The sequence below is a fragment of the Taudactylus pleione genome, unplaced genomic scaffold (genome assembly GCF_031769625.1).
Source record: "Taudactylus pleione unplaced genomic scaffold, aTauple2 ptg001137l, whole genome shotgun sequence".
Classification (NCBI taxonomy): Eukaryota; Metazoa; Chordata; class Amphibia; order Anura; family Myobatrachidae; genus Taudactylus; species Taudactylus pleione.
In genome coordinates, this window is record NW_028285538.1 from 4,201,775 (window position 1) to 4,226,429 (window position 24,655).

General features: G+C 41.6%; 1 protein-coding gene across 1 annotated transcript in view; it reads left to right on the forward strand.

Annotated features, from left to right (window-relative positions):
• Positions 1-19,773, forward strand: part of TNFAIP6 (TNF alpha induced protein 6) — a 54,015-nt gene extending 34,242 nt beyond the window's left edge. Inside the window, exons 4-6 of the mRNA XM_088461988.1 lie at positions 5,627-5,855; positions 10,392-10,432; positions 15,002-19,773. Of these exons, the coding sequence (XP_088318114.1) occupies positions 5,627-5,855; positions 10,392-10,432; positions 15,002-15,153 (422 nt within the window). The 3' untranslated portion in view covers positions 15,154-19,773. The remainder of the gene's footprint in view (positions 1-5,626; positions 5,856-10,391; positions 10,433-15,001) is intronic.
• The last annotated feature ends 4,882 nt before the right edge of the window (positions 19,774-24,655 follow it).

Here is a 24,655-nt window from a genome sequence, read left to right on the forward strand (position 1 = left end):
CCTAATTTTTCCCCAAACATAAAAAGGGGTGTTTTGTAGACACATTTGAAAAATGAGTTAAAGAGGATCTTGAAAAAATGTGTCTTAGAAAACATAATCTGACTAAAGGCCAAAGTAACGCTAACACTAAAATAACGTTTTTAAGGACATTTTCCTTAAATAACGTTATTTTGGTATTCATGAACAGACTTAACACAGGAGATATCACAGATATCTCCTTGCTAAGTTCCCCTGCGTTAATTTCCACACTCCCCATACATTAGTATGGGGATGTGGAAATTGTGGTATTCAACAAATTCCGAAAATTATAAATTTTTGGAATTTGATGCAGTTACTATTCGCCACTGTGAGGTGGCGAATAGCGGGTGAAACTTACCTGTATCAGCGAGTGCAGGTCCCCCGACGAGTCCCTCCGGCGCTCTGCTCCGTCCTCAGGCTCCAGAGGCTGATCTGTCATGTGTGCTCCCCAGCAGAGCACAAGAAAGTTTAGAAAAAGAAAAAAATATATATATTTTTTTTCTAATCTGTCATGTGGTCTGCAGGGAAACCACATGACAGACCAGCAGGACGGAGCCGGAGGCTGCTGCGCGGACAGGTAAGTCGGGGGGGGGGAAGGTGAGCGGAGGGGGGAGGGGGGTGGGGGGGGATTGGGGGGGTACAAAACTTAACGCATCTGTAGGCAGTGCTGCGCATGCGCTGGTTTTACAGATGTAACAGCGCATGCGCAGCACTGTTTCCAGATGCGATAAGGTAGTGTAGGCAGGGAAAAGTATCTATTTCCCGAAAAGCTGTCATCGCAAAAATAATAGCTTTTCGGAATAGATACTTATGGAGAGGTGGAATGATGAATTCCACCTATAATTAGCTAGAACTCCATGAGAGTTCTAAAGCTAATTATCTCCAGAGAATTTTAATGTTTAATGAATAGGCCCCCAGATCATTATTAAACCTGCCGAAAAAGGTGAGGGAGATGATTATAATGTGGAAATTCTATGCCAACTTTCAGATAAACAGACATAAAAAATTAAGAGACACCCCTCGAATAATATGCAGAAGAAACTTGAAATACTCATTAGTCTATATACTACTCACAATGTAATTTCAGAACAAGAGGCGGAGTACATTAGGCTGCAGAATGCTTCAATTGCAGTCCTGTATATTCTCCCTAAAGTGCATAAATGCACTGAAAGGCGTCCTGGACAACCAATAGTGGCTGGTCTGAACAGTGGCGTCCCTCCATTAGGTGACACCCAGGCAGGCTACCGATGTTCATCCCTAAGTGCGCAAGGTGGTAACAAAGGGGGTGTGGCCTCCACAGTAAGGTGTATGGTCTTGCAGGTAAGGGGGTGCGGCCTCACGGCATGAACCCATTTTAATCTCTCTGGGGGTCCTGGATGTGCGGACTGCCCAGAGAGAACCAGTGTATTTGCAAAGCCGGCTCCCTCACTGTGTCAGGAGCCAAGTGCTGCATGTAATGCTACAGTGCAGCACCCGGCTGAGGGGAAGTCAGTACTTTGCTATCACCCCTCGGCGGGTGACACCCAGGTGTGGCATGCACCCACCACCACCCCTTGTGACACCACTGGGTGTGGACTCTATCATGTCCAACCTCCTCGTGTTTTTTAGACCACAAAATACAACGTCTAGAGGTAAAAATGATGTGAAGGATACACCCTCTGTGATTAAAAAGTTGATGGATTTTGAATGGAAATCAGGATATTTTCTAGTAACAGCAGATGTCCGGCCTTTGTATACCATAATTCAACATCAATTGGGCCTTGAATCCATTGAGTACCACATAGTCAAGGAAAACATTGATGAAAGAGAAAATAGTTTTATTTTGGAAGGTATTTCGTTGTTTCCGAACAAACTTTTTTTTTGGTATGAAGGAGATTTTTACCTTCAAATGTCTGGTACTGCTATGGGCACCAGGCTGGCACCCAGTTCTTTTCATGTCCCACTGGAAAGATCAATCGGTATGGGCAGGCCATAAGTGGGGTGCCAGCCTGGTGCTATGGCTAAGATATATAGATGACGTCCTCTTGATATGGGGAGGTGATAGTACATATTTAAATTACTTCTGTGCATACCTTAATTCTAACACTAGAGGCATAGAGCCATTCTTCCAAATTAGTTCCGATGAAATTAACTTTTTGTTCTTACGATTTATGTAGAGGGGGAGAATTTATCAGCAAGAAAATTTACAAAGCCAAAAGACTGTAACTCTTATATCAGCCATGAAAGCAACCATCATGATAATTGGATAAGGAGTATACCGAACAGCCAACTTCAGCACCTGAGAAGGAATTGTACTAATTTAGAAACCTTTGACAATCAAGCCAAAATGATGGAAAAATAGTTCCTGAATAAGGGCTACAACAAACACTCTGTTAGGATGGCCAAAGACAGAAGTAGAAATGTAAATTGAATGGATGCTTTGAATGGTACCAGCACTAGAAATAAGCAAAAATAAGATTATAAAGAGGTCACATTTATTACAAAATATTTCACACAACATAAAGATTAGAAAAGGTAATTGGAAAACATTGGAGCATCCTAACCAGAGATCCAATCCTGAGAGAATATGTGTCGTATAAACCGAGATTCATATATAGGAGAGCAGACAATTTAAAAACTAGTTAAAAGTGCTCTGCCTATTACAAAAAGAGTTACTAGAACCCAATCAAAAAGTTTTCAGCGATGCGGCTCATGCACAACTGCAAAACTGAAAAGAATATAACACAATATATATCAAATGTTACTTGCTATGTATCAAATTAAAGATTTCATCACACGGAGTAAAAATTGTATTTATTTGTTGGACTGCAAATGCGGCAAACAATATACTGGCAGAACAAACAGAATGTTGAAAGATCATCTGGCAGAGCATATCAGAAATACTAAAAGGGTTATGACAAACATAATGTATCACTGCACTTCAAAGAGAGGCATAGCTGCAATATTAAAGATTTGAAGAGTTCCTGTGGAATTAAATTATGTAGAACTAACCGGGGAACTAATAATACAGAGATTGCTTTGAAACCAAATGGCTTGTTTCTGAGTTATGCCATTTACTAACCTTTTAATTTTTCTTTTTTCACTCTCTCCCTTTTTTATTTCCTGTTTTTTTATCGAGCTCATATATACATTAGTATTGCCATGTTTTTTCATATGCACTTTAGCTATATGTGGTGTTTTAGAGTATACTCTATTTCTTTGGAGTTACTATTAATACCAATTGTTGTTATATTTTTAAATGTATGTATTTTTTTAATATAGGATTGAGTTTATATGATGAATAGATGAGTTTTTATATAGGATTGAGTTTATATGATGAATAGCTGCTGTATTTGTATCTATATGGATAGCATAGTCAACGTACAAGAATTTGCTATTGCATCGGCCGGGTTTTATACATGTTGATTGGACAATGAAAACTACATGACCCGATTGTTCAGACTGATAAGTCCTTGTCGGAGGACACTGCGGCATAATAGGAGGGAACTCCTCGAAACACGTAGATATACTGCAGCAGTGTGAGAGTGAGATTGTATTGCTGGCGGCTGTATAGCTGCTGGTTCAAAACCTGACAGCGGCTGGCCAAAGGGAGGAAATCCCGACAGTGGAGGTAAATACAGCTAATCCTCCCCTCTATCCCCCCATAACCCTCCTTTACTGGTGCCTAACACTATCCTCCCCCCGTTAGTGCCTAAACCTAATCCCCCCCCTCCCCACACCCTAAACCTAACCTTCCCGAGGTGGTGCCTAACCCTAACCTCCCACGGGGGTGCCTAACCCTAATGCCCACCTACCCATAGCCTAACCCTAGGCGTCAGTCACATAACTACATCCCGTGTGGGACGATACCCGTGTGATCTGCAGCACGAGGACGGACACCGTCTTTCCACCGCTGCCTGGAGTTGGGGTATCCATTGCTTATCACAGACAGAGGATAGAGACATTGTTACTACTGATCTCCTATAAAGTTAAATTTTATATTGTTGATTTAGACCAGGGGTGCAGAATCTTTTTTCTTTCGAGGGCCATTTTGATATATATAACATTATTGGCGGGCCTGGCACAGGCCACGCCCCCTCCATGTGACATCACACGGGGTGGGGCCACAATTGCCAGTGATTACAGCAATGCCTGGAGCATCCTCAGGAGCTGTAAGGGCAGCGATGTGGCTGTCTAAAGCGTCATAAGGACACTCCTGGCAGCACTACTGCAAAGATTCTGGCTGCAGGGAGCCATTCTAGGCACCCTGCTATCCAGATGAGGCTAGCAGAAAAAAGCTCAGAGGGCCAGACCAAATGATTCCGAGGGCAATATACAGCCCCCAGGAAGGAGATTCCGCATCCCTGATTTAGACTGTGAATGAAGCGCTGATTTTTTTTATTTTTATGGTTATGTTAGTGAATTTTAGAGTTTGGGTGTACTCTTGATAAAACTTACTAGCTGCTATTTTCGTGTTGAAAAGACAAAGTTTGTTTCCAGGTGTGATTGCCAGAGTTGTACATATAAAATACGCCGTCCAGTTCTATTTAGCATAATATGAATTGGGGTCACTACAGTATCATATATTGTGGTAACGGGAAAGTGAGGTGACAGAGTTGATGGGATTATTGGGGGATATAATGCTAAGGAGGGAACTGAGGGGACATTATGAGAGAGGATTGCTGACATGAAATACTGCTGGAAATGGCTCTGTATGGTGCTAGACAAGCCCCTTGGTACAGAGTATACCTCTCTAAATTTCCCTGGGTGCACACCTTAATGAAATGTGCTGTGCATACTAATGATCACTCAGGGGGCAGGGGAATGATCACCCCATTTGGGTCTTATGACACCGAGAAACTCTTGGAAAAGACTAAGGGCTCAATTTACTACAATCCGCATTTGTAATGCAGATTGTAATGTAATATTACTGACTGAATTCGCATTGCGAATTCAGGCTATATCACAGGGATTTACTACAAATCCCTTGCAGGGACAGAGCTTGCGATAAAGCTCTGTCCCTGCGAATCCCCTCCGCACACTTATCACAGTATATTTGCCTGGACTCAGGTAAGTTTTGTTTACCAATTTCTTTTTTTTTAGCAGAGATCAGCATGTGGTCTGTTTAGACCACACAGCTGATCACTGGGGCTGGCTCCGGGCTCTGCTCTGCCCGTTAGAGCGGAGCAGGAGTCCGGTAACCGGGGGAGACCCTGGAGTTGGCGTTATTATCACAGGGCTTCCCCCGGTATTTTTTCACAATTTATTTTTAGTAACTTTGGCCAGATCACATTTCCCATTACAATTATGGGAAATGCAATCTGATTACTAAAAATAAGTAATTAGAGCTTGGAGTAGAATTTTACGAATACTACTCCAATTGCCCTGTAGTAACTGTAGGTGATACTAACATACTGTGAAAAGGGTGTGAAAACACCCTTTTTCACTTTATTTTAGTAAAAATAATGTTAATAAATAGAGCTCTAAGTGCACCTCTACCATTGTGCAACTATTATATCACACCGATACGAAGATGGGAATTTAGTGACTATTTTTATGATATTTTATGTAATTTATGAATATAAAACATAGTATATACAGCAGCTATTATATGCATTTTGTTTTTCAGCAAAGGAGTGCGGTGGAGTGTATACCGAGCAAGAGAGGATTATTAAATCCCCAGGATTTCCTGATGAATATGAAAATGAGCAAATCTGCTATTGGCACATACGGGCCAATATTGGCCAGCCAATTCTCCTGCATTTCTTAGAGATGGATATTGAAGAAGAAGTTGACTGTCTCTCTGACTACTTAGAAGTATATGACAGCTATGATGATTTTCATGGTTTTGTAGGACGGTAAATCAAATCCTAATATCTAAAATTCTTGAATGTATATTTTTTGCATCTTCTGTTTTTGCTTTTTTTACTTATGGAATTTACCAGTAGAGGCTCCTACCCTCTTGGATGAGGGGGGCTACCTGCACTGCAGGACCAGGAGGAGAGGAGGAGACAGTAGTCTTGCGCGGCCAGGTCCGGGCGCCTGCACAAAGGATCTGGCAAGTGCCGGGACCCATGCATGCGCACTAGCAATGGTACAACAGCGCATAGCAAAACACTGGTTTCTACGGACTGTATCGGCTGCAAAATCAGTGTAGGCATACTTGCCAACTCTCCCTGATTGTGAGGGAGACTCCCTGAAATAGTAGCAATCTCCATGATTGCACCTTACCGCCATTATGAAGATGTTTTATTTAAGAACAGATATATACATTCAATGGGATCATTAGTATAATTTCCCTGCATTGGTTATAATATACAATTGGTCTGATTCATTAAGGATCGCAACTGAAATGGTGTACGCAGATCGGCTGATAGTGCTTACCGCATATGCTTCACAGTGCGCGTGCATGAGCTAGCATTGTGATCACTCTGCGATTACGCATGCAGAAAGTAAGCCATCGCAGATCAAGTGATGGGACGTAAGCGGTTGTGGTGACGGGGGGGGCTGGAGAAACGCAGACGTGCCTGTCCATTTTTACGCTGCTGCATGGGCGTGCATAAATTAGCCACTGCGAATTGCTTACGCAGCTTGTGTACTCACTTCGTGTGTGTCGAGGTGAGTAATTTCTGAGTAAGGTCAGACCTGTTGTATTTGTGCTTGAAGTGCTGATGTTACTCGATGTTCCCGATATAAACGCAGGACTGCAAGGTATTATGGATGTGAGATAGCGGTAGTGGGCGTTTCTATACTGGCTGTGCGACAGCTTTGCAATTGCATTCATTAGCATATTTTCGCAACAGATCTGCGTGTGTAATCCTAGCCACGATCGCGATCCGTAGTGAATCAGGCACAATGATCCCTATGGCTACATGCATTTTCTGAGAAGTATCAGTGTGTTTTCATGTATATCTTACTAACTGCTTTGGGGCTTGTTTACATTGGATGTAAATCAATGTTATGACACGCCCCTCAGATGTAGCAGTACACGCCCACTTTACCGCCACGCTCATACTGTAGGTGTCGCTTTCACAATCTCTCTGAAATGCAAAAGTAGGCAACTATGAGTGTGGGGAGTTCCCAAAACCTAGCAGAGCAGCTTCCCACTGAAAGCACGCTCTTTCTGCTAATCCCAGCCCAGACTAGCAGTGCCAGGGGGAGAAAACACCCCCTCCCACTCCTGGGACTGCCTGTCCTCTGTGTGACTGGCAGGTAACACTTCCAATAAGTCACAGTGTAGCTAGTGCATGGATTGCAACTAGCTCACTGAGTTAGCGGATTTTACAGGGGGTGCTGTGGCCCTGCAGCCCCTAGGTAAAATCTGCCATAGATTTTACTGAGAATATTTTAATATCTGATCTGTAATGCTGGTAGGGAGAGTCTATTTGATAGATAGAAAAACTAAGCACTATTAATGGCTCCGAAATTAGTAAATAATGTACAGTGCAGTGTTCTACCCATGTTCTTACCCGCTGGCCAGCGCCAGCGCTATCTACAAGTAGGGCCAAAGATACCAGGAGGAGTACCTATTAAAAGGCCCTTTGGAGAACACTGCAGTGTAAACATCTGAACACAGTGAGCTCATTTATGAAACATAAACAATGTGCAGCACAGAGTACCTTTGTTTTCCACTCCTGCACCTCGATGGCCCACCCTTCTCACATCAAAGCACACACCCTCTCTATAAATCTGTAGGAGGCGCACAGTAACTGTCCCTTTAAAGTCCAACCTGCTGCCCTTTTGTACCACCCCTCACTTTTTCTTAAAAGTTCCTGTTTTGGTCCTAAAATAATGCTGTTAATCCTTATTAATTAGGAGAGTGAAGGAACATTCTATGTTTCACTTTGGTGAAGCTGTTTGTTATGTACCTTGAAATGTGCTTCTTTCCATGAGACATGTTCGGCGAGAAGTGATCTCACCTGTATAAAAAAACAAAACTAAAAACAGTCTCTATGTACAGTGCCATGTGTAAGAAAAGGCATAATAACAGAATGGGCAGCATGTTCCCCCATCCTCCCAATACCGGCAGGGCTGATTTCCACAACCATATGGGGACCAGGAGTGTGGGGTTCCTTCTGCAGTAGTAACACCTTATCCCCAACTTTTTAAAAATGTACTAAACTCCTTTTCTGAGAAATCCCATGCACAGTTTTTGTGCATAGAAACTAGCATTACAGTTATATGAAAGAAGCGTAAATCATCTCGAGATTAGTTTTGTGAGTGATTTTTCAAATTTGGTAAATTCAAAAAAATCCCTGCGATTAAATCTAAAACGTATTGTATATAAACAGTTCTCAAACCGGGTGACCTCTCACCCTGAGGTGCCGCAGGTTGGTGGTCTAGGACCAAATGGAATTATTTATGGTCAGTGTGACAGGCAAAACCAGAGCTTGTGGCTGTTAATCATAAATTATGTGGAGAAACAGATTTGCAAACCCTGTCGACCACCACATAACTGAACCAAGGGTTAACATAAAAATGACATCATTAAATAAGTTCTCAATAAGAAACCTTTGGCCTTAGGGTGCCATAAAAAAATGCTGATACTCTGGGGCACCGTGATTCAAAGGAAGCCACTGCTATATATTGGTATTTTTTAATAAAACAATGCTTTCATAAGTATTGGTTACAGCAAAGTATATTAATTTCTAATAATTAGAGCCACCTATTGCACATTCATTTGTTTGACTGAAAAAAAGGTGTTAATACAAAAGGCAATTTTTGCTCACAAAAGACAAAAAGTGTATTCCAGTAATTTACACCACACCATTAAGTGATTGTATAATTGATTCTAAGAATGTGTAAAACTATGATGAGTTGCATTTTATGCCACAGTTGATGTTTTGTTAGCTAAAAATACATCTTCAAAGATAGCTGCACACCCAAATAATCCAGACACACTGGAGCATAGTATGCAAAATGGATTCTCAGGTGTAGATGGAAGATCAGGTGTAGATGGATTCTCAGGTGCAGATGGAAGATCAGGTGTAGATGGATTCTCAGGTGTAGATGGATTCTCAGGTGTAGATGGAAGATCAGGTGTAGATGCTCATGCATGGTCCCAGTAGGTGTTATGCCATCACCTGGTACTCTGGGCAAGAGGCTGTCTCCCTGAAGCCTGAGGTGCGATGTGCTCCCGATGCTGCTGGGCCAGGGGTGCCCCAAAAAGCCTGTGGGGAAGGGGTCCCTCCTTTGTGCTTAGTATGGCATTCTGCAATAAGCACTATTTTTCCAGGTAACATCATTGTTTTCTTTGCCCCAATCATTTGGCCAGGGCTGAAAATCGGGGAACTTATGGCACTATTTAAATTTTTTTAGCACTTTCATCACACCATTTCATGTTTTTGTGTGTGTTTGTCACATATTTCAAGGGGTTTGGATGAGACCCTTATGGCTCACTTTCTCCCCTTGTCATCGGAGGCTCTCTCTTTCTGCCAACCCTGGGGAGAAAAGGGCAACCCCACGCATTGTGGCTGAGGGGAGCATGAAGACACTTGCCCCCTTTAGGGGCCTTTTGGTTCCAGGGCTCAGGAATGTCAAGAGGTCTCCCCTATCTTCTGCAATAAGGACCTGAAGATAGCATTTTCCCTCAATGGGACCTTCTGGGCCTGGGGAGAAACAGGACACTTCTCTTTTTGGAGAGGGTCCGATGATCCAAGCCCCCAACACAGGTGTTCCCTGCAAGCACTGGAGCATGCACCTTGGGCCTCAATATGGTGCAAAGTGGATGATGAATTAAACAAATATACCATACACTCATTTCGAATATGTCAATATATTTCTATATAAAAGGGAAATTGTCTAGAAGTGGTCTAGTGATGACGGATGACAACTAAGTCCTTATGTCTTAGGTGTTGATTTAAGGTGATAGAAAAATCCCACTGTCTCCTTCAGAATAGATGCCACCTTGCTTCCCAACAATCATTTTCACCTCAGATAATAAATGGCGCAGCATCAGATATTGTCAGAATGAGGTGAGAATGTTATTCACCTCATACGTCAGCTAGTCCTGGAAGAGTCTCCTTATTTTGTGTTTTGTTTGTCCGTGTGTGTATGTGAGGGGTAGTGGGAATGAAACACCCTACTGAGAGCTTGTACAGTTAAAACAAGCTTTTATTCAACTAAATACTGCTAGCCACTGTCAGAGCACCTTAGTCAAAAGCATAAAGAATTTAACAATTTTTAAAACACATGGCACATATGTGACAAAAATATCTGGGTGTGGCACAATGCGTTTCATCATAGATCATGTAACTTCTTCAGGGGGTGGAGTACCAAAATGGATGATGCATAGCACAGAATCAAGTTTGGTTTTGTGTTTTAATTTAAAGTTTTTTTTTTCTTTCACTTTTATTTATGCCTTATATTTTTCATTATTCTTTCTTCATTTCCAGGTTTTGTGGATACATGCTTCCTAATGACATCATCAGTACAGGTAACATAGAAAATTGGTCAGTAATCTATTGTGTGCAAATGCAACGATTGACAGCTATATAATACAACAATTACTCTATAGCTGATATATTTGCTATGTTGCATGAGTACTGCCAAGGATAAATAAAGCAGTATGAGGATCTTACAGAAATATTCTATTTCAACTAAAAAAAAAAGGAAATAACATCATACATACAAAGACATTGAGTAATTCTGTTTTATTAGGAAGGAGATGGAAAATCTGCATGTTATAACATTGTGCTGTAAATCTCCATTGGGCTAACTATATTGCATAGAGGAAAGTAAAGGATTATCACCAGTTTCTGAAGCTAAAAGTAATAAATTGGATTAGTATCTTCATATTTCTCATACATAAAAACTATAAATAGAAATATAGCACTAGTTAGAGACACTGGGCAAAATTTAATAAGCGGCGGGTTCTATTCTATTATAAACCCCGGGGGTTTGGTGGCGGGTTCTATTCTATTCTAAACCCCGGGGGTTTGGTGGCAGTTTTGCAGCAGTTTCTAAATGACAGCCCTGTTCTATTCTATTCTAAAATGTGTTTTGATGGCAGTTTTGCAGCGGTTTTGGCCTTAGTAAATCTGCAGATAGCAAAACCGCCGCCAAACCACAGTCAAAACACATTTTAGAATAGAATAGAACAAGGCTGTCATTTAGAAACTGCTGAAAAAACGCCACCAAACCGCCGGGGTTTAGAAAATACGAACCGCTTTCAAACCGCCGCTTAGTAAATTTTGCCCACTATTTCTAACATTTTTCAAAAGAAGGGAAATTTTTCAAAATTTATTTTTTACATGGCAGTCCTTATTGGATTTTACTTTTTAGAGAAGTGCTTCTAACACTAAGGGCCTGATTCAGTAAGGATCGCTATTGCGATCGCAATAGCGATTACGCACGCAGTCTCACTGCGAAGATATGCTAATGATTGTAATTGCAATGCCATACACAGCCTAACATAAGGACGCCCACATTACCTTACACACATCCATAACACTTAGCAAGACTGGAAAACCATTGGTAACACTGAGTACCATCGCAGCCTCACGCACACTTGCACAAGGTCTGACCTTACTCAGAAATTGCTAACCTCATTGCACGCAGTGAAAGCCCAAGTTGTGTAGGGCATCGCAGTGCCTAACTTATGCACGCCCCTGCAACGGCGTTCAAACGCACTGGCACGTCTGCGTTTCGCTGATAACCCCCACGTCACCACCCTCAAACGGTACTTCTTGTCAATCACTCTGCGATGGGTCTGATTAGTCACTGCGATCACAATCCCGATCGCAGTGGAGTCTTCGCGTACACGCACTATTATGCAAATGCATGGTTTTAAGCATATCCATGCTTGAGCATAGGCAACTTAATTAGTGCTTGTCATTTTGATTTAACCATATGTGCTCAACCATGGATATCCTTAAACCTGGACTGTAAGGGTATATTTAATAATTTGCGGGTTTTTAGAAGTGGAGATGTTGCCCATAGCAACCAATCAGATACTACTTAACATTTATCTACCACCTTCTAGAAGAGAATAGCTAGAATCTGATTGGTTGCTAAGGGCAATATCTTAATTTCTAAAAACCCACACTTTAGTAGATATACCCCAAGGGGGGTATTCAATTTGGATGCGAAAAGTCGGAATTGGTGATAAATTATCCCTGATAATTTAGCCTGCACCCCTGCTAATGTCATTTAAAAATGAACTGTGTAAAAAAAAAAAAAAAATCAGGACATCCCAAAAATGAACTTTAATTTTGGGGTTTAAAAAAAAAAAAGTGTTTGAGAAAATTATTAAATTAGTGGAATGGCCTCAGGGGGGGTCCCCATGTATGCGGCAGGTGTTTTCTAGAATGCAGGTGCTAGCAGCAGGTGCATTTTTGCAGAATTTTGAAAAATCATTTTAGGGACTTAAAAAAATGCTTACCCCCATTTTCATGTACCCCAAATTTGATGGAACCACTTAAGAAAATGAAAAAAACAACCTAAGTGCTCATCTGCATCACTTCTTCAATGTCGGGAAAAAACACCTTGCACGGCTATTTAAAAACCTAACTTTCTTTTGCAGGCAAAAACAGGGGTACCCATAGTGATCCCCCATGTCTGGACATCTTTAGGGGGGTCCCAGGCAAATTTCCAGAAAATTCCCGTTTTTTCCCAATTCGCCGGGTCCCGTTTTCGCTTGTTTTAAATTGAATACGGGGATAAAGCGGGCACGCGCCCGATACTTTATCCCATGGAAAGCTCCGATGTGGAGCCAAAAGTCCAGGATGGCCTTTCACTCCCATATTGAATACGGCTCTAAGTGTGTCTTAAGGACTGAGGGGTCATTCAGACCCACTCGCGAGCGGCAGTACGCTCGCAAGTGGGTCGATGTTCCTCACTGCGCATGCGCACGACGGAGGGAGCTCCGTCGTGCGCATGCGCGAGACCCGGACTGCGACAGCAAAGCTGTCGCTCCGGGTCTCGCACCAAAGGGGGCGTGCTGTCGATGTTGATTGACAGCACGCCCCCTTTGGTGGGCGTGCCGGGGGCGTGCCTGCCAGACGGAGGCGTTCCCATGGGAACGCCTACCGTCTGAAGTCGGCCCCACTGACATCACTAGTGATGTCAGTGGGAGTGATTTTGGCTCTGATAGAGCCAAAATCACTCCAGGGCTTGTGGCAGGGAGACCCTACCGCAGGGTCTCCGTCGCAAGTCCGATGGTCGCGATGGTCAAGACCATCGCGTCCATCTTTTTGGCCGCTCGCATATGCTGTGGGTGGTCACCCACAGCTATGCGAGCAGCCAGGAGGCCGCTCCATTTTCATGGAGGAGGGCCCTGATTCAGAGCGAGCGCTCTGGTCAGAGCGTCCGGCTCTGAATCAGGCCCTGAGTTTAAAAAGCATTGTTTTAGAGCATGACCAATTCAATTCATCAAAGCAGGGCTGGTTGTGCTTGTTACCATTGCTAAGAGCTAGAGAAGCAGCCACACTAGAGCAATGAATACTGATAGGGAGACATTAATGCAATGCTCACTCACTAATATACAGTGCTTTCGTCTATCTAGAGGGTCTCTCTTTAAGAGGAACACGCACTCTGCACTCCACATTTCCTTTGATATTTTCCTTAAAGACAGCCTTGATTACACATTCTGGTTCTGCATTACAGACCTTTGAGAATAAACTCAGCCAATGGCTGCTAAAAGTGCATTTTCTGGGCTAACAAGGTATTCTCTGAATACTGTAATCAAATTGGCGAACAATTTTAGTATAAAAGGTGTTACCAAATATACCAAATTAAGGGGTCTATTTACTAAGCAGTGTTAGGAGACAGAGTGAAAAGTGATAAGAAAGTGATAAGGTGCCAGGAAATCGGCTCCCAACTGTCACCTCACAGGCTGTGTTTGAAAAATGACAGTTTGGAGCTGATTGGCTGGCACCTTATCACTTTCTTATCACTTTTCACTCTATCTCCTAACACTGCTTAGTAAATAGACCCCTTAGTCACCAGATGAAAATAAGCATAAATTACTGATTGCCTTGCACAAAACTAAAGGCCTGATTCAGATCCGCACGCAAATGCCATCGCAGCTGCAATTTCATACGGAACGCAATTGCGAAAATATGCTAATTACTCGCCCTCCGTTCAGGCCTAAGAGACGCCCACTGAAAGCATCTCACATCCGCCACTCATGCACAAATCCGCAAACATCAGAAACACTGCAAGCAGATCAGGCGGCCATCAGCCCTCTGAGTAAGTCTCAGCTGTCTGAAGACAGATCGGGTCTTCAGACAAGCAGAGGGTTCTCCTGCTGCGAGCAAGGACTCAGTGGCTAATTTATGCACGTCCTCAAAACAGCATTTAAACGGTCCGACACGCCTGCGTTTTTCTTTACTTCCCCCAAATGCTGACTGTAAATCAGTTTGCAATTTAATCATCTGTGTGAGCATAGTTGCAAAACATTCGCTGCACGTGCGCAGTGCAGCTTTCGCACATGCACAATGGCCAACGATAGCTCGATCTGCATAAATATCGCTATTGCATGCAGATCTAAATCAGGCCCTATCACTATTATAAGCAGATAAACCTGAGAAAGAGAGAAAAAACACAACACAAAAATACCCAGGTAATGTAAGGAACAAGAGTTAGTATTGCATAAATTGCCATTCTTCAAGTCAATGCCATTCCCCACAAAACCACATATCTGATCATTGATCACTAAATAACACACCATTAAACTCATTTAGCAGACACCTGAATTTCTGGCCTAGCATCTAATTGACAAAGAAAGCTTCTCCTGCAGGTAAATACAATACCCAATAGCTGCAAAGCTGCACTCGTAAAAGTATGGATGAGCTATTTACGTTTGGATTAGAAACTGGGTAGCTGATTTCTTATAGTACCTTAAAATACCAAGAATTAGATCCAGTACAAAATGAAATAACACTGATTTTGTAAAGTATCTCAATGCTGTGATTATGTTATTTCAATGAGGAGCCAAACCCAATGAGAATTGTAGAATTATTACAAATCCTTACTCATACACCTTCTTGTGTTTTCCTTTTAGGAAATGTTATGACTTTGAAATTTTTGTCAGACAGTTCCATCACCGGAGGAGGATTTCAGCTCATGTATACGGCTCTAAACCCACCGTCCAAATTACACCCTGAAATAGAGACAAACTTGACGTCTGAAGCAAACCCGGAGTTTTTACATTAAAGTTTTTAATGAGAACATTAGCAGAAAAGTCGTTCCTAACCAAAGAAGCAAATGAAATTAATTTGGTGGTGATTCATCTGTCTTCACTGTGCGTAATGTAGACTGTTCTGGGCAAAGCCCCAACTGACTTGAATGGGAGATGAATGGAACACTTAACATGCGACGGACTTTGATAGATTACTTCTTAAACTTTCCATGTAATATGTACTGTAGTAATGTTGATTTATCATCAAAAAGCGTGTAGCTCAAGCACAGGCCTGCTAAGTGTGATGTTTTGCTGCATACTTTTAAGTTATCCAACAAGTATGTCTGAAAATAATGTAAAGATCACCTTATTCCTAGATGAAACCTTCCTAATTTACAATATTGAGGATTCTGAATTACATTGATTTAACATAACCATACATGTTGCTACCACTCCATTGATATGGCTGGCTGAAAAACCTCTAGTTCAATTTAGCGCAAGTCATGAATTCCTGGTTATGCTTATCACGGATTATGTTACTTTCCCTGTATTAAGTACTGTATACAGTGGTCAATGTATTACGGTAAATATTTAGGAAAGAGTAGTGCATTTCCACTCTTTATTCTATATTTCCCATCGTACAGTCTATTTCTGTGACAATCTTTTCGTGGGCTGTGAAGTAGGTTTGGTGCAATAACTTGCACACATGGTAATTATATTGTTATATTAATCATTACCATTAGAACTTCTGTACTGCTCCCTGCACTGAGCTCCTCTGTCACCTCGTGTCTGTTATGTATATTAGAGCTGCATTATATGTAATATCTAAGTGCTACATATGGTTCCTCTCTGCAACAAATTTTCCTGTCACTATGGTACATTTCAATCATATTATGATAATTGTACCTACTGTATAATTCACTTTCCCATATATGTGCCTGGAATGTGTGAAAGGAATCCCATTGAAAGTATAGGCCAATGATTGATCATTGGCCCACTGAAACGAGTGTAGTATAATAATCGGCTCTCAGAATGCTGACACAGGCTTTAGGTCATCACACAATATACCGGCATGCAACAAAGTCAACATGGTTGAAATGGTGACATGTTCATGATGTCAGCATTTAACATGTCCACACCAGAATGTGAACATATGTATTAGCTTATTTTAGCCTAACCCTAAAATGTAACAAAAAAACATATGTCCACATAGTAAACATGTCAACATTTTAACCATATCAACATTCTGGTGTTGATCTTCTGAATGTCAACCAGCTGACTGGATATCATTGAAACTGATGTAAAAATTGTCACTTTGCCAGAGGAAGAAGGTTCTGTGGTCCTCCTCTAATGCAAGAACAGTCCTATAAATGCACTCTCAATCCCATGAAATCTCATTTCTATAGTCCCTTCCTCAACATGAAATCTCACTTCTATAGTTCCTTCCTCAACATTGAATCTCACTTCTATAGTCCCTTCCTCAACATGAAATCTAATTTCTATAGTCCCTTCCTCAACATGAAATCTCACTTCTATAGTTCCTTCTTCAACATGAAATCTCACTTCTATAGTCCCTTCCTCAACATGTAATCTCACTTCATTAGTTCCTTCTTCAACATGAAATCTCATTTCTATAGTCCCTTCCTCAACATGTAATTTCACTTCTATAGTTCCTTCTTCAACATGCAATCTCACTTCTATAGTTCCTTCCTCAACATGAAATCTCACTTCTATAGTCCCTTCCTCAACATGCAATCTCACTTCTATAGTCCCTTCCTCAACATGAAATCTCACTTCTATAGTTCCTTCCTCAACATGAAATCTCACTTCTATAGTTCCTTCCTCAACATGAAATCTCACTTCTATAATCCCTTCCTCAACATGAAATCTCACTTCTATGGTCTCTTCTTCAACATGAAATCTCATTTGAGGTGAATAGCATGATGTGTATAAAGGCAGCTAGCCCTCAGTCAGTAAGGAACACCAGACAGATCCTCTCATAAGGTGATGCAAACTTTGCACCCCTCTAAGATGCTGCCATCTTGAAATACTATGCTATGCGCAGTTCCTTTATAAACAGGCACTTTCAAGCACAACTGTTTTTTCAACAGCCTATCACACGTGCACCATTGATGGGATACACTAATAGTGTATATAACTGTACCTAAATATGCAGAAATCATGCTTTCTATGCAGTCCCAGGGGTAGGGCACATCCGCCCTAGGTGCACACCTCTCAGATGCTGCCCAGCCCCTTTGTTTAGAACCCCTGGTGGTAGAGGGGATCCAAGGAGGCACTTTTTTAGAAGTGTAGCTTAATGTAGAGAAGCTGCAACCAGCAGCCTCATAGGTAGGAAGCTGAACCTACATGACAGCGGCTTGCTCTCACTGTGAGAGGTAGCACCGTGAAAAACACTGAATAAGTGACATTAAGTTGGCAGAATTACATTTTATTATGTCACTAATTCAGTGCTTTAAGCACTTGGTTAAAGCACTGAATTAGTGACAACTGGGTAGTTGAATGGCACCCCCATTCAACTACCCAGTTCCCCTAGTCGCAGCACTGACCCATTGCATCCCTGCATACTAGCCAGCCCCACATCTGTATCATCTGATAGTGTATATGCAGATATCAAATGAATTATTGTGCTCAGTGAAATACATCTGTGCTGCTACCAAATAGATAATAACTCTGGCTCATCTGCATTAATCTGTCACCCAGATTTCTTAGGGTGGCCTCTCTGAAGTGTTTTTCCTTGTTTTAATATCTCAGATATAGGAAATGGTAAAAGACCACATGGCATAGTATTTATGACAATTTTAAGTTAGAATATAAAATGATTACACCTATCACTTTGACCACTGTATTTAAAAGGGCAATACTAATGAATGCAAAGCAAGCCTAATTTTACATTGATTGTTATTGGCCATTTATATACAGTGGTCAATTAAAAAAAAGGATCAAAGACAATTTGTTGCTTTTTTGTTCTTCCCATGATAAGTTATACTGCCCCTTCGCACAGTCACTTTCAGCCCAAGTATAATTTCAGTTCCACTCCAATAAGTTTAATTGTAATGGTACTGCACCACCATGTGGTGATACTGTAACATTACATATAATAATAATAATAATAATAATAATAATAATAATAATAATAATAATAATAATAATAATAATAATAATCTATTAAGCAAATAGCTCCTGCACAGTTGGATGTTATCTAGGATTTGTCTGGCAGTAAATTCCACAAAAGGTACTTCATGTTGTAAAGATAATATTTAAAAAAACAATTTTTATATTTGTCTTTAACTGTAAAACAAACAAATCTCATTGTTCCCAAATATCTGTTCGTTGCTCATTTTCATGCTACCTATTGCCCTGACAATGGGAATGTAAAGGCAGATGTATTATAATAACCCTGACAGGTTGGTTCCCACTCATGACACACAAGCAGTTTTTTTCATTCCATAGTGATAGGAGCTACAAAACAACAGCAAATCTTCCCAGTTCACTGGCAAACGCAGGATTTCTAGAGGGGGGTTTCCAAATGCTTGATTTTAGAGTGAGTGTGGCCAGTCCATGAAGAGGACATAATTACCACTTAACCAGCTATAATATGCGTCATACAAAGTATATTGTGTGTCATAATTCCAGCATATAGAGGACCAGCAATTACAGTAAGCCATTAAATGTGGCAGTAGGACGTCCTGCCTGAGCTGAATGGTTTTATTTTAGATGTGGGCACCATTCCAGAGCATGGGAGCAAGTCCGGGAGTCTGGGAGCAGCAGCAGAATATAGCACTGCCCTGGACATATATGTACATATTGGGCTCTATAGCAGCACATCCCTAACAGTGAATGTTTTCCAGATCTCCTAGTTGGTGCACAGGTTATTTATTACTGACTGATACATGTTAAAAGATTCACAGGTGGTGCAAATGATTTCATTTGTGATACTGAGAATAACATGCAGCACTAGTAAAATTTTATTGCATTACTATTTCTATTGTGGTCATGGTGTGGGCTGGGGAGGGGGATTTCCAGGCAGATGGAAACCCCCCTGCGTTTGCCTATGCAGTTATCCATCAGAAGTATCTAACTTGAAGAAACCTGAATCTGCACCCTGGGAATGACGGGTTATATGGCCACTGGCACGCTGCATTCTAATAAATAAGAGTAGTGAAGAGTTTATTAATATATTCAAATTATATTTGTTATTCCTCAAAAATTTAAGAAGAATGATATCACTATTATTCTAATGTACGGCACATGTCCAAAAACAAGTGCATACTTTGCCAAGATGCCGTGGTTACAGCAATGTTTTTAGGAGAACAAAAAATTATGCGTTACAAAAACACAGACTATTAACTCATTAGGACCCAGTGATATTACTGAAACATGTTAAAGGCTGTGTCCACGGTGCGTGTAGGTGACAAGGGTACTTTAAATATTTGCCCTATAGTTAGCAGCTGTATTTTATCTGCCATTACAGGTATACTTTCTGTGTCAGTGTAAATGGGAAAATATTGAGTAAATATTTATATATCGACAAACTTAAATCTGACCATGTATGTACAATATTATATTTCATATTAATATTATTTAGGGTCTCTTCTTATTTATATGCTGTAAAATATTAATCATTTGATGAAAAGACATACTGTATGTGCTCTATTAACAATTTTAAATAAATAAATCATATGCTGAACAATATTAGTTTTCTTTTGTTTTTAAATGAAACGCATGTTTACACTGGCCAGCATGTAAATAAGAACACTAATGCTGCCCATCCACTAGGCGATTATACCTAGCGATGGAGCGATTACGACGGTCGTTATCGCTCCATCGCTTGGTAATCGCCCGCAAATCGGGCAGTAAAAGGTTAAAAATGACCAGCGAAGCGCGTGCCCACTGGTCGTTTTTAACATCAATCATCGCCCGAACATGACGGTCAACCTAACGACCGCTGTCAGGTTGCCATGTTCGGGGATGATTGATCTGCATACACTGAACGTCTGAACGTTCAGTGTATGCAGTACACCCCGCGGGAGACGACGGCGTCGTAATCGTGCCGTCGTCCCCTGCATCGTTAAATGGATGGGCATCAATAGTTTTGTTACCAATTTTCAATTTTATACTATATATATATATAAAGTGCCAAGGTATCACGCAGCTCTGAGAGAATGTTTATTAAGTCACATCAGTCAGGTATGGCAATGCTTAGTAGATGATTAACATACCAAAAAGTTCATACAAAATCCATGTTACTGTATTAGATCTAGACTTTGGTCAATTAAATTCTGGCAAGTGAAATATAATAAGGACAGGTCGATGGATGCAAGGGAACAAGGATTTATTTACTCTAATACCTCTTTTACACTGCCGCAATAACCCGGGTCCAGTGACCCGGGAATCCAACCCAGGTAGCAACCAGGGTTGAACACAGGAAGGAGCCGTGTTAAAGGGCAATGTAAACAGGGTACCCGGGTGCAGTGTGAATGACGATGACTCTGATATAACCCGAGTCAGCGCAGTGGTGTGAGAGAGGTCTGTCCCAGTTTGGAAGCGTATTCCAAATCCCAGGTCGGACCCGAAATTTTGGTGGAAAAGGGTTATTACTCATGGGTTCTCTCCTCCAGTCTTCAAGTACCACCAACTAGAGAGCCTAGAGGGGAGGGGGGGGGCTACTGATTACCCTGGCACGGCTTGTTGGAGTGGCGTTTTGTGTATACCATTAACCATGCAAGGGTGAGAATGTATTTTGCTGGGTCATAAATGATCCTGCTTCCACAGACAGAAATCCTCAAAACATGACCTGTTGGGAAAATTTGAGGGTTGAAATTGAAAACCACTGCTCTAACTGAATGCTGTAAAGAAAGCTTATCCACAGGGTCACTATCACCCTGAGGGTTGCTCTGGGTTGGAACAGGCATGGGAGGCTGAAGAGGAGATTTGAGAGGCGTGGATGAACTTAGGTGGCTTGGGCCAGAACTTCCTCAAGTATTGATGTGAGGAGGTAGAGATACGGCAGTGGATGATGGACCAGAAGGCGAGGACAGGAATAGAATTGCTTTATTGAACAGCAGGTTGGAATGGGACTGGATGTATAATACTGAAGGAATGGGCAAAATCGGATTGAGACTGATGATGCTAGATTGAGCTGGATTGGTTTGAGACCGATGTTGATGAATTTAAGAACTTGATGGATTTGAATCCGATGTTGATGAATTGATGAACTTGATCGATTGGGACCGATGATGAATTGAAGAACTTAATTGATATGAGTCCAATGTTGATGAATTGATGAACTTGATTGGTAGGGACGGATGTTGATGAATTGATAAACTTGATCAGTTGGGACCGATGTTGATGAATTGAAGAACTTAATTGATAAGAGTCTGATGTTGGAGGCATTGGATGGGACAGATGGTTGGAGGTATTAGCTAGAACCAATGGAGGCTGTGAGAACAAGTCTCAGTGTTAAAACCAGACTGGTGTGCAAGATGGTATAGGAGACTTGTTTACCAGATTTAGGAACTGGATATAATGAACTGGAACCATTCAGATACAGAGTACCTGGAGCTCAGTACTAAGCTGTAACTTCAGCAAGAAGAGATGTTGTATTGAAAACAAAACACAGGGCCAGTCAGGAAATTGAATTTATAGGGGAGGATTCCCAAGGATTGGATGCTGCAATCAGCTGGTCTGGGAGCAGTGCTCTGAGTGGAGGAAGAGCATCAGATGACAGTGTTTAACATGGCTGCGCCCATACTGTTGCTTATGAGGGAACTCTGGCATGCAGCCTGTTTGCCATCATGCTGGTATAACACACTGTGAGCAAGTGGCTCAGTGAGAGATTTTGAGAACACATCTGTCATTGTAACATATAAATAAAAATACCCAGATTTCCCCAGTGACTGGTCTTCTTTAAAAACATGCTATCAATTCCCCTGAACTTGAGAAATCCTTACTGAATATTATAAAACACTTGATGCTTGCTGAGTAAGTGGAGATACTTCAGAAGAATGGCTTGCTGCATGTTCAATTGCAATTTTAAACTCAAAAATAATAATAATAATAATAATAATAATAATTTTATTTATATAGCGCTTTTCTCCTAAAGGACTCAAAGTGCTTTACATTTATAGTACAAAATACAAAATAAGCTTAAACAAGGGACATTAGTGAAATGCTTGGGTGAATAGGTGAGTCTTGAGTCTATTTTTGAAGGATTCTAGAGTGGAGGCCTCTCGAACTGTGCGGGGAAGTGAGTTCCAAAAGGTTGGAGCCACAAAACTGAAAGCTCGACCCCCAGACGAATTCCGTGAGATTCTTGGTACTGTTAATAGTCCTTCGTCAATGGATCGCAGTAATCGAGTGGGACAGTAAGGAATCAGAAGCTGTTTCAGGTACCCTGGGCCATGGTCATGAAGGGCTTTGTAAGTTATTAATCCAATCTTGAAAGCAATTCGCCATCTGACAGGCAGCCAGTGAAGGGAGTAGAGAATGGGTGTTATGTGGCTGGAACGGGGCTGGTTGGTTAATAGCCTGGCAGTTGCATTTTGTACCATCTGCAAGCAGTGTAATTCTTTTGCTGGGAGACCGAGGTAGAGGGGGTTGCAGTAGTCTAGGCGTGATGATATAAATGCATGTATGACTTTAGGCAGATCTTCTGAGGGAATTAAGTGCTTGATTCTGGCTATGGCCCTCATTCAGAGCCGTACGCTCTGAGCAGAGCGCACGCTCTGAATGAGGGCCGCCCTCCATAAAAATGGAGTATCCTCCTGGACGCTCGTATAGCTGTGGGTCACCACCCACAGCCTATACGAGCGTGCAGTTTGATGGCCGCGATGGTCGTGACCATCGCGACCATCGAAACTGCGAGCCGGAGCCTGCGGTTGAGGTTTTCAACCGCAAGGCCCGGAGTGATTTTGACTCTATCAGAGCCAAAATCACTCCCACTGACATCACTAGCTTCTGACGGTAGGCGTTCCCTTGGGAACACCCCCGTCAGGGAGGCACGCCCCCGGCACGCCCACCAATGGGGGGGTGCTGTCAATCAACATCGACAGCACGCCCCCTTTGATCAGACACAACGAGCGAAGGACTTTCCTTCGCTCTTCGCGTCTGGCGCATGCGCACGACGGAGCTCCCTCCGTCGTGCGCATGCTCAGTGCAGACCATCGACCCACTTGCGAGCGGACAGCCGCTCGCGAGTGGGTCTGAATCAGGCCCTATGTTCCTCAGATGAAAGAATGAGGATTTGATTGTGGCTGATACCTGATGTTTAAGTGTCAAGCCACTATCCAGGACAACACCAAGATGCCGCACTTGTTTAGTGTTTTGTAATTCTGAACCCCCAAGCGGAAGTCCTTTTGGTTGGCTATGCTGTATGGACTAGATTGGATATTTGAAAATGATGAGAATCTCAAATGGAAATCAGACATGTACAAAAGGTCAATGGCATGACACCAGTCTTTGTCAATAGAATAAGAAATATTAAAGGTTTTTGCAGTATTTTAATGTTTTATTTTTAAAGGGAATCCCAAGGGGTATATATTGTGTTGTCAGGTCATTACATATGCAACACACACATGCACTATAGTTGGCCTTGAATCCGCTACCAGGCTAATGATGTTAATAATAATAATAATAATAATAATAATAATAATAATAATAATAGTAATTATAATAATCACAATAATAATAAATAAGTAAAAGGCAATAAACAAATACTTTAAAAATAATGTGAAATAAATTTACATAAAAACTATAAAAACACTGAAGAGTAAAAACTATGTATAGCTAATAATAGAGCCTGAATAACATTGCAGCATAGTATTACATTTAATAAGCAGCAGAAAAAATAATCTCATTGCAATACAAATATCCAAAATGACATTAAATATATTTATGAATATCATATAAAACAGCTAAACAAATCTATTATTTCAGAACCATTGGGGCCGATTCAATTGTGGGCAATGCCTGCGATATGCTGTCGCAACTGCACGAAAGCGCCAGCCATGGCACAACAAACCATCCCGACTTTGCCCCAAACTTGCTGATTTTTTTGTTTCCAGTCCCATTGCACTGCGTACAACACTACACATACTTGGGGCTACCATAAGTGCGGCATTTGCACATACTAGATCATGGGCCTTGCCGGCATCGCCCGCAATTGAATCAACCATATTGTGTCCCTTTTTGAATAGCAATTTGAAATCCTAAAATACCATTTGACACCATACTATACACAGCATTCTATAGACGCATTCTATAGACGCCATACAATACACAGCATTCTGTACATGCATAGTTAAGGGCTCTGCCTGTACTGGGGGGCACTGGATGGGATGTGGCATCCCCTTCTGAGTCCTACGATCCTGCAGGAACACTACTGTAGCTGTCACTCATTGAGTTGTGGATCCATATGAAACAGACAGCTATCACACAGACAGGGCCCATCCAGTACAGGAGTTGAGCAGTGGAGCAGGGTGTCCACTCCATTTTATGCACTGCTGTCCTATTACTGAT